General features: G+C 34.4%; 1 protein-coding gene across 1 annotated transcript in view; it reads left to right on the top strand.

The window, feature by feature from the left end:
* The window catches only part of LOC141660310 (tRNA ligase 1-like), a 36,596-nt gene that overhangs the window by 11,802 nt on the left and 12,568 nt on the right, over positions 1–12,226 (top strand). Inside the window, exons 9-10 of the mRNA XM_074467287.1 lie at positions 5,728–5,834; positions 11,878–11,997. Of these exons, the coding sequence (XP_074323388.1) occupies positions 5,728–5,834; positions 11,878–11,997 (227 nt within the window). The remainder of the gene's footprint in view (positions 1–5,727; positions 5,835–11,877; positions 11,998–12,226) is intronic.

Raw genomic sequence — 12,226 nt, 5'->3', positions numbered from 1 at the left:
ATAAGAAGAGGTATAATAAGAAAAAATCATATGATAAGTACGGAAGCAAACAAAATAGAAATAATTATCCTTATAAATACAACAGATATAAGAGAAAAAAATTTAGGAAATTTAGAAATACACCAGAAAATAGGAGAAGATATAAAAATAAGAGAAAGATTAGAAGAAAACCTTTTAAAAAGAAAGATATAAGTGAATGTAAATGTTGGAATTGCAATGAAAAATGATATTATGCTAATAAATGTCCTAAACTGAAAGAAAAGAAAGTAAAATATATAAATACATCACAATTCATAATGGAAATAGAACAAATTAAAGAAGACGACAATAGATGGTATGAATATGAAGAGTTTTATGTTAGTGAAACTGATAATGAAATAAACTTTATAAATTATGAATCATCTAGTGAAAGCAATTGAGAGGAATGGTAGCAATATACATAGAAACAGATGTAGAATATAAAAAATATAAATTCCTAAAACAAAAAATATTTATAGATAGTGGAGCAGATCTATGTCTAGTAAAAAAGGAAGTTTTAGCTTCATATAGATGGGAAAAATCTAATGCACATAGAACTAGGGTATCAGGATTTAATGAACAAAAGAAAGAATTAGATGTAATAGCAAAAAACATGAGAATAAAGCTAAATAAAATATTATTCAGTTTACCTATTGTATATCAGAATAAGATGAAACAATCTATATTATTAGGAAATAACTTCTTAGATTATTTTAAAACACATATAGTAACTTCAAATACCCTATCATTACAAACTCCGTGTAATAAGTGGATAGTATTAAAAAGAATTATGCCAATAAGTACTATAAATACTATAAGAATAAACAATCTAAGAATAGAAAGATATAATAATCTACAAGAATTAACTGAAAAATATAATAATTTATTAAAATCCAACTTCGGAGAAAATCTTATGAGTTTATGGGATAAGGAAAAGATATATGCTGAAATAAAATTATTAAACCCTAATGATATAATAAGATCTAAACCTATAAGGTATAGCCCTTCAGACCAAAAAAAATTTGATAATCAAACCAATGAATTATTAAAACTAAAATTAATACAAGAAAGTAAAAGTCCACATAGCAGCCCGGCTTTCCTTGTAAGAAAACATAATGAACAGAAAAGAGGAAAAGCCCGTATGGTAATAGACTATAGAGAATTAAATAAGAAAACTATATTTGATGGATATTTCTTACCATATAAAAGAAATCTTATAAATAGACTAGGAAATAAGAAATGGTTTAGTAAATTCGATTGTAAAAGTGGATTTTGGCAAATAAAATTAACCAAAGAATCAAGGCCTTTAACAGCCTTTAGTGCTCCGCAAGGACATTATGAATGGATAGTATTACCCTTTGGATTAAAAAATGCGCCACAAATATTTCAACGAAGAATGGACCAAATCTTTAGAAAATTAAAAGATTTATGCATAGTATATGTAGACGATATATTAATATATAGTAAAACTCTAGAAGAACATATAAAACATTTAGAGCAATTTATAAAAATAATAAACCAGCATGGAATATTATTGTCTGAAAAGAAATCTGAAATCTTTAAGAATAAGATAGAATATTTAGGATACAAAATAGATAAAGAAGGTATACAATTACAAGATCATATAGTAACAAAGATTGTAAATTTTAAGGATAAATTAGAAAATAAAAAAGAGGTACAACAGTTTTTAGGAATAGTAAATTATGCCTCAGATCATATTAAAGACTTTCCTAAATTAAGAAAATCATTATAGGAATTAACAAAAAATAAAACTTTTGAATGGACAAAAGAACATGAAAACTGTATAAAAATTCTTAAGGAAAAGGTGAAAGATTTACCAAAACATAGAATACCCATAGAAACAGATCATTTAGAATTATATACTGATGCTAGCGATATAGGATGGGGAGCAGTCCTAATAGCATATGAGAAAGATGACATAGATAAAGAAAAGCCACATATATGTGGATATGCAGGAGGAACTTGGAAACCTAATGAATCAAACTACCACATAAATGAAAAAGAGTTATTAGCTGTAAAATATGGGATTAAGAAGTTTCATTATCATTTATTGCCTGTTAAATTTGTAGTAAGAACAGATAATACTCAAGTAAAAGCCTTTATTACTAATAAAATAGAATTATTACCAGAATTAAATAAAAGAAGAAAATGGCAATCTTTTTTCTGTTGTTATGATTTTGTAATAAAAAATATATCAGGAACAAAAAATGTGTTAGCTGACTATCTTAGCAGAGAAAATAAACAATGAAAATAGAATATACAAGAAGACAAGCTCAACCATGGAAAATAATATCGGGATCTTTAATAATATGGACTACTACTTCAGAAGCTGTAGAATTCATAAAAAATTTTGCTCTCGAAGGATTAGATGAAAATAATACAGAAAAACTAGAAGAAGCATATAAAGGATTTCTAGAAATAGAAAAACACGTTGGTTATTATTTCACTCCTAATAGAAGGTATATTGATGAATTATTAATATCAATTATTAGAAAATTAAATGCCATTGAATGTCATGCATTTTGTTTTTGTAAAGGGAAAATTTAATTGTTTGTTGTTCTTAGCAGGATAACAAAAGATGGAAAATTTTGAGAAATATATCACTGATGTCACTTCTTATATATCAACCAATAATGAGAAAATCACCAAACTCCAAAAGGAGATAGAAACCCTGGTTCAGGAGAACCAACATTTTCTGAAACAAATTATGGAAGCTATAAAAGACAAAACAACTCTACAAGCTTCAGTTGCAATCCCTACAATAAAACCTATAATATTTTCATCAAAGCTTGCAACCATGCCATCACCTTCAACCAACATATCAACTACTCTGTCAAATTTATCAATGAGTGATAAGCTGAAATACTCACCTGAGATAGTGAAAACATATGAGCAAATGATGAAATATTATGATTATAAATCTAACCCTGATATTTGCAGACTGACAAAATCTACAAAATATCCCAGATATATTTGTTGTGAAAATGCAAAACCTGACATAGTCTATAACCTGTTTATACATGGTTTTGTCGATAAGATCTTAACAAATGAAACTATGTATTGTATATCAAAACTACCAAGTATAATTATCAAATCCATGGAAGCTATGGTACGGGAAATGGGAGCAGGCTCATACGGAATACAAGTTTTTAATGCATCAACTGATCTAGTTAGAAAACCCATAATAATATGTCAACTATTTAAATTGGGAAGAAATATGGCAGATATTGTGGGAGAAACCAAAAGCTTGAAATTGCCAAATCCCTGTGATATTAACAAATTCCAGGAATGGTTATGTGAAAAACGAGCCATTGGACTAACTACCGTCAGGTCCAAAATACAAGATATACTACGAGCTCGGAAAGTTATAATCATTTCTGAAAGCCATGGTGGAGGTTTCACTGAAAGTAGAATAACCTTATATTATGATAATATTATACAAAATTCAGGTACTATGGCATTAGAGATAATGCTTGATAAAATAGAAAACCTGAAATATAATCATGCAAAACATACTACTGAATATTATCAAAGAATAACAGGTCCTAGAAAGAGACCTATTATCAGTCTAAAAGATGATGATAAAGGGAATTCTGATCCCTTTGCATGATACAAAATGGTGTGATACACCAAAACACTGTAAATTGAATGGTGAAAACCAAAAAATATAAAAGAGTTATATTACCAGGAGATAGAAGATTCCCTTCTACAACAAAATATCAAGGCAAAATGACAAAAATGGAGAAAGAAGAAAAGAAAAAACAGATTCCCTGGAAAAGATGACAGATCCTGCAAGATATCATGGCAGACACAGAAGATAAAGATGAAGAAAATATGAAGAGACGACAAAAGAAGAAATGGCAGACAAAGAAAATAAAAGATTCCTGGAAAAAACTTGCAAAAGAGAATTATTAGTAATTATGTAAAGGAAACCGGTTATCCCGGTAATCTGTAACCATATAGAAGGACTACTATAAATAAGTCCATGCATGAAATGTAAAAGACATCTGAAATTTCTGAAGTTAAAAATTCTCTCTTTGAATATGTCTGGCTAAACTTCTTCACTCTCTATAATCTCTACTAAGGATATATCATAATAATAGAAAAGATTATTTTATATGTATTATATACAATCAGGATTGATTCAAAAAAATAATACCTTGAAGAATAGTAATATGGAAGAGACCGTGTGAGGACTCCTGCATCCAACCAAGAATATCCAAAGGAGCTTGGAGAGCGTTAAGGATAATAGGGCAAGGGTGAGTTGAGACTTCCGGTGACCAGAAAGCTATTGTAAGAGGTAAAAATTCTAATTTAAATCTTATTGTGTATGATAGCATTATAAAATAATGTTCTCTAAGATTGTGATATTTAATTAGTACGAGGTTATAGGGATGATTTCATTTAAAAAAATGAATTCGTTTTTGTCTACTGCTTAACCATATTAACCGATATGAATATGTATTTTAATGCGACTTTCGTCTTTAGGGTTGTTAGATATATAAACGATCCAGAAATTGGTACCCCCAGAAATTGGAAAATGATGCTAAGACAACGGAATTAGTAGAATGACGCTGTCTCATGCCTTGAAAAGGAAGAAACTGAAATACCCTCGCATATATAGACGGAGTTACAAGGATTTAACAGAAACATGCACACTGTAATTATTTTAGAATTCCAGTATTGCAACTGAGAGTATATGAAGATTAGTATTTCAAGCACGAAGTGCACTTTACTCGTACATAAAATTAAATCTCTATGTCTTTCTCAATGATGTATGATGTCTGCACAAGAGTTTCAATCGTGCATATTACACTCACAGAAAAATTTCTGACTGATATTTTTTTTCTATTAGACTAAACTCCAAAGTCCCATATAAGTAATTTTTAAAAGTTTATTATAATTTCTCGTCTGTATATAGTATATATTGTTCATGAGCTCTACAAATTACCATTTTAGACCCAAATACCATTTTTATAAATGTAATTTGCTTAAATACGCAATATCCGCAAATATAATTTCCATAATTTCAGGTATAGTTTCTAATTTTTCTATATCTTTTATCTGTGTATAATTCTAGCACCAACCCTGTATTAGATTAAATGACTTATTGTAGCTTAAAATTCAGCACTTATATTTTTTTTACGTTCAAAATAAGTAGTATTTAATTACTTTAGTCCGACTTGTCTGGACGTCATTTTTGCCGTTCAAAATAAGTAGTATGTAAATACTTTAGTCTGACTTTTCTGGATGTTATTTTTGTCAATCAGAAATTCAGAACTGATTTACATTAGTTTGATAACAGATGTTCTACTTGTATTTACAGTTTGTATCTTGAATATAAGAATCTATAATGTATGCTTATGCATTATTTTTATATGAAGCGATAATTTACTTAATCCCAAGGTTGATTGAACATCACCGAATATATATGTGTTGTTTTGTAAACTTAATATACCTTTAAAGATAATTTTTTAACCTACAAGTACTTACTGTGACAAGATTTATTGATTGATACCTATTTATTCACACTGATAAATCATGTATTTATTGATTGATACCTATTTGTTCATCACTGCTTTGTTAAATTCTTTTTAAAGCTTACGGTGTCAGCTGATCTGCATGTCACAGTTTTCTTTATATGGCTGAATTCAAATCACGTCATTATTGACTTCTTGTTTTTTAAAGGAAATCAGTGACCTCATTTTTTGCTGCCTATGACGCACTGTACGAAGAAGGAACTGCAACAACTGTATGCAAGGTTCTTGATGAACTTGCAAGTTTATCAATACCAGGTCAGACTTATATATTTTTCATTCTAGGTTCTTGACTGTTCTGGTTGCTGAACTAAATATAACCTAATTTCGGCATCTGCAGCTTTTTCGTGATAATTTTGTCTGGTGTTTATAATATTATGACAGTTATCATATCTTGTTGTCTCACAGAAATAGGTTAGCACCTATACACACAAATAGTTTAGCACCTGTACACACATATTATTTCAGAGAACAAAAGTGTGTCATCTTGTCTAGAAGTCAATAGTATCTAGGTATGCTGACTGTATGTGGAATGCAGATATTTTCTTTGTTATCTTTTATTTTGCAAGGACAAAAAACCTTTTAAAATTTCACAATCCGTGTCGGAGGTTTGCTTGTTTTGTGTAAATTCTTAGTTACATGTCATGCCTCGGAATTCGCACATGTATCATTTTTGTATTTTATGTTCGTAATCTTACTTGGTAGTGTGGTACCTCACAGAAATTTATCCTTTTACATGCAATTTACAGGTTGAGCAATCTCTATTATCTCTTGAGCATGTTAGCAGCTTTTCCTTATTAACTTGTATTATCATATTATTGTCAGAATAGTTATTATGAATTCAACGACCACCAGATCCCTTTTTAACTGAAATCAGAAGAAGAGAGTAATCGCTACAAACTGACCAGAGATTAAACTGTGTGTTACACATGTTTTATTATTTTTGTATTATATTATGAAAACACAGTAGCAGAACAGAATATTTAGCTAATTTATTAAATCAGCCAAAGCCTCCTGAAGGATAAACTATTCACCATAATTGCACTAAACCCATAGAACTGAATCAAAGAATAAACTAATTTAATACTGTTGTGGTGTGGCTGTAGTTCCAGCTCAAACAACCCTCACATAATGTGAGTCACGTCTCTCCAATGTCTGAGATGCAATAAATTCTGAATTGAAATATTATCCATGTCCAGCTTTGAGTTGCAAATAAGATAGTGTAGTATTTGTGTATGATGCCCCTTATCTTTTATTGCCTAGATGAAGACATCAATCATTTTTGGATTTTATTATTGAGTTGTTTCTTTAATGTAATTCGAGATTACGAGCATGCATGATGCATGTATAGTTTTTAGGATTTAGTGGAGGTATTTGAATGCTAAAGTAACTAAATCTTCTTGCAGGGTCGAAAGACCTGATGTGAACAGAACAGTTTGTGTAGTAGTAAGACAAAGAAGAAGACACAGAAGGAAAAAATACTTGATTTACTTCGCTACATAATGAGAATATGTTACATAGCATATATAGAAAACATGTAAAACTTGAAGGCTAAAATCACGCACTAACGTGATCACCAGACTCCTTTTTTCACTCCACCATCTCAGCCTTATTCAAATCATACCTAAAATCTCTCTACTGAAATAACGACCAAATCAATTACTATGTCAACAGCCATATAAACGACTATTAACATTTTTATTACAATATCATATGTTTGGATTAAATATCCAACATACACCCCCTTAATCCAAACATGTTTAAGTGAGTTGCCTGACTCCCAGAAGTTCCCTCATCTGTTCAAACTTCGCAGTGGATAATGGCTTTGTCAGTACATCCGCCCTTTGATCCTCAGTCCTGATATGTTTGATGATAATCTCTCCCTTCTCTACACAATCTCTGATAAAATGGAAACGCAGGTCTATGTGTTTGCTCCTCCCGTGAAACACCGGGTTCTTTGCTAGATCTATTGCAGAACGATTGTCTATATATAGGACCACTGGACCAACATTCATATCCATAATCTGGTTCAACAAATTCTTGAGCCATATTCCTTGACAGGCTGCTGCGGTTGCTGCCATGAACTCAGCTTCGCATGAGGAGAGTGCAACACAACGCTGTTTTTGCGATACCCAAGTGATCAAACTCTCACTCAAGTAGAACACCATGCCACCTGTGCTCTTACGATCATCCATATTTCCTCCCAAGTCACTATCAGAATAGCCAGATAACAAATGGTTTCCCGAGTTCTCTGTGTACACCAATCCATAATTCAGAGTGCCAGCTACATACCTTAAAATACGCTTAACAGCATTCATATATTGTACTGTTGGTCTCTCCATGAAACGACTCACCATGCCAACTGCATATGCTATATCTGGTCGAGTATTCACTAAGTATCTCAACCCTCCCACGAGACTCTTGTACAGAGTTGGATCAACTGCCTTTCCAGCAGAATCTTTACTTAGCTGTATTCTCGGTTCCATTGGATATTTAGTGGGGTTGCTTTTTGACATTCCAGCTTTGTCCAGAAGTTTTCTTGCATACCCTGACTGCTTTAATTCGATCCTTCCTTGTCTCTGCTCTACCTCGATGCCCAGATAATAGGAAAGTTTTCCTAGATCGCTCATGTCAAACTCGTTCTTCATTTGGGTCTTGAATTTCTGAATATTTCTCATGCTAGAGCCCGTGATTAACAGATCATCTACATACACTCCAACCACCAGAAATTCATTCCCCTCTCGTTTAGTATACACCGCGTGTTCGTATGGGCATTTCTTGAATCCCAATTTCTCAAGACATCTCCTCAACCGTGCGTACCAAGCTCGTGGAGCTTGTTTGAGCCCATACAATGCCTTCAGTAATTTGTACACTTTGTACTTCTGATTTTCTTTCTCGAATCCTTCTGGTTGTAACACGTACACTTCCTCTTCGATGTCCCCATTCAAAAACGCAGATTTTACGTCCATGTGATGGACTTCCCACCCATATTTTGCTGACAAGGCCAGAAGTAACCTCACAGTTTCCATTCTTGTGACAGGAGCAAAGACTTCCTCATAGTCTATACCTTGCCTTTGAATATACCCTTTCGCCACTAACCGGGCCTTGTGTTTCACCACCTCTCCATTCATGTCCCTTTTGATTTTGAAAACCCATTTCAAACCTATCGCCTTGTGCCCATGAGGAAGCTCTGTTAGTATCCATGTATTATTTTTCTCGATCGAATCTATCTCGGTTTTCATAGCTTCCCTCCATGCTAACTCTTTCTCTGCTTCATTGTAACTCGATGGTTCCTCTGTAGACAAAAGTAACAGTTCATCATCTATTTCAAATTCCTCAGTTTCATCGTAAATTTCACTCAGTAATCTGAATTTTCTGAGATCAGTGCTCCCATCTGATGATCTGGAATCAGGGCTATTTCCACCAGATTGTGTCGAGTCTGATGATCTGGAATCAGGACTATTTTCAACAGATTGTGTCGAGGACGAACTCTGCTCATATGCTAGTGTCTGTAATGGCGTGACTGTCCCATCTTGTTGTGTACCAGATAGATTTGTACCAGCAGCATGATTATGAGTGTCAGAGGCAGCAACACTTTCTTCCTCCTGACCCACGGTTGTCGTTAATGAAATATAAATACCTGGAAAATTCACTTCATCCACCACCCCTGAATTTTCTGCCCACGGCCAATGCGTGTCTTCTTGATATGTCACATCTCTACTGATGTGTACACGCTTCGATATTGGATCATACAAACGACTTGCCTTAGTTCCAGGTTCTTTACCTAAGTACACAACGGCCTTGCTTCGATCCTCCAGCTTCTTTACATTTACCTGTGGGATTTTCATATATGCAAGACAACCAAATAAGCGAATATGTTCAAGATTTGGTTTCTTATTATTCCACGCCTCATAAGGTGTTTTGTTTGACAATGCCCGAGTTGGTAATCTATTTAGCAAATAAGTAGCATGTCGTACGGCCTCACCCCATAACCAAGATGGCATTTTAGTCTCCCTTAACATACTTCGCACCATGGCTACTACAGTTCTGTTCCGTCGCTCAACTACCCCGTTTTGTTGCGGGGTGTATGGAGCAGTAAAATGTCTTACTATCCCAGCTTTTTCACAATATTTCAAGAATTCAGTAGAGCAAAATTCTCCTCCCCTATCTGTCCTAAAAACCTTAATTACTTCATTTGTTTCTTTCTCAACCAGTGTTCTAAAATTTTTAAATACTTCAAAAGCTTCACTCTTTTCTTTTAACAGATAGACCCACATCTTACGTGTATAATCATCAACTAGTAAAAGAAAATACCGGTTTCCAGCAAGGGTGGAGGGAGAAATTGGACCACAAATGTCACCGTGTACGAGCTCTAATCGTTCCTTGGATCTCCAAGTAGTTTGTGCTGGAAAAACTTTCCTTGGTTGCTTTGCCATCAAACATCCCTCACAAGTCTTTCTTGGTGGCACGAGCTTAGGTATCCCATATGCCATTTTATCCCTAGACATCTGACTCAGCGCCTGGAAGTTCACGTGTCCTAGCCTGGTGTGCCACAGCCATGACTTCTCATCTGTTTTTGCCAGTAAACTCATAGGTGAGTTTTCCTCCAAACAAATTTTATACAATCTGTTTGCTGATCGTCTCACTCGCATTAGCAATCTTCCCTTTTCATCATAAACTGATAAGAATTCTCCTTCAATGATTACCTTATTCTCTTCTTCTGACAATTGTCCGAGACTTATTATGTTATTTCGCAAAGTCGGGATGAAATATACATCTCGCAACAATTTTTCTTCACCATTTTTGCATATAAAAGAGACTGTCCCTTTGCCCTTTATATTCACAGTAGAACCGTCTCCAAACCTCACTAAACCAGTCATGCTTTCATCAATCTCCTTGAACTTTCCTTTTTGTCCTGTCATATGACTTGATGCACCATTATCCAAATACCATATTTGTGACTCCTTTCTGCCACCCTCAACTTTCAACTCAGGGAGCATCCTCTCTTCATTTAGAAGTATAACCTCTTGTTTGTCACACTCTGCAAGAAGGAGTGCAGGCTCATTTTCCTCCAGTTTTGAGAGATTTACTTCTTTTGGTGCATCCCTCACATCTCTCCGTGGTCTTCGACATTCCGATGCGAAGTGTCCATAATTATGGCAATTAAAGCATCTCACTTTGCTTTTATCTCGCCCCCCACGATTATCTCTACCCCGAAAATCTGGGGTTCCTCGAGCTCCCTCTCTGCTCGTCCTTTTTAACCACTCCTCGCGAGTCAAAAGCAGCTGTGCACTTCCTTCTTTCTTTCTCCATTCCTCCTCTGTTAGTAGGAGTTGGCCCTGATGCACATCATTTTGACCCCGAAGTCTCTCCTCATGAGCCTTTAACGAGCCCACGACTTCTTCTACGGACATCACCTCCAAATCCCCGAATTGCTCAATAGCCGAAGCAATCTGAAGAAACTTGGAGGGAACGGCCCTAAGTAATTTCTTCACCACATATGCCTCTTCCATTTTCTCACCCAACGCCCTAATATTAGTCACTAAACCATTCAGCTTCATATAAAAATTATCCAATAGATCTCCATCCCGCATTTTCAAAGATTCAAACTCCCCCTTTAAAGTCTGCGCCCTTGCTTTCTTGACCTTATCGGCTCCTAAACTCACAGTTTTAATGGCGTTCCAAGCTTCTTTTGCTGTGTCTTTCGCTGCAATCGACAATAGTAATTCCTCTGGTATTCCTTGATATATGACTGCTAGTGCCCGTTTATCCACCTTTTCTTCGATTGTGGCCTTTGGATCCTTAGGGTCAATGGCATCCCATACTCCGTGGGCTTGCATAAAGATTTTCATTTTTAGTGCCCACGCAGCATAATTCGTTTTTGTCAGCATAGGGTAGCTTAAGCCAAACGTGCTCTCCTTGGGTTTGCTGGTTTCCGAGCTTGATGAGATTGACATGGCTGGGTTGGCTCTGATACCACGTGATGTGAACAGAACAGTTTGTGTAGTAGTAAGACAAAGAAGAAGACACAGAAGGAAAAAATACTTGATTTACTTCGCTGCATAATGAGAATATGTTACATAGCATATATAGAAAACATGTAAAACTTGAAGGCTAAAATCACGCACTAACGTGATCACCAGACTCCTTTTTTCACTCCACCATCTCAGCCTTATTCAAATCATACCTAAAATCTCTCTACTGAAATAACGACCAAATCAATTACTATGTCAACAGCCATATAAACGACTATTAACATTTTTATTACAATATCATATGTTTGGATTAAATATCCAACAAGACCATACAGAAATGCAAGGTGAAATCTTGGAAGGTCTTGTGGCTCGCATTGTGAGCCATGAGAGCTCAACACGTATGGAGAAACTTTTAAAACGTTCATCTCCACATCAGCCAGAGGGAGGTATGCCAATTTATTTACTAAATTACACTAGGTCTAGTACCATGATACCATCATTTCTTATATTTGCACAGGCACTTTTGGCTTCTCTACTTACTCGTATTTCGTAGTAATTAGCTTATGTAGGAATGTAGTTCCTATGCTGTACATTGCTCCCTTCCGGTTTTATATGTGTTGTATAAAATTACCATATTATAGGTTACTAAGCCCAATAATGGACTGGAACTAGTAA

The sequence above is a fragment of the Apium graveolens genome, chromosome 5 (assembly GCF_009905375.1).
Source record: "Apium graveolens cultivar Ventura chromosome 5, ASM990537v1, whole genome shotgun sequence".
Taxonomy (NCBI): domain Eukaryota; kingdom Viridiplantae; phylum Streptophyta; class Magnoliopsida; order Apiales; family Apiaceae; genus Apium; species Apium graveolens.
Note: the sequence above shows the minus strand (reverse complement) of the source record. Positions and strands in the feature narration are given on the sequence as shown.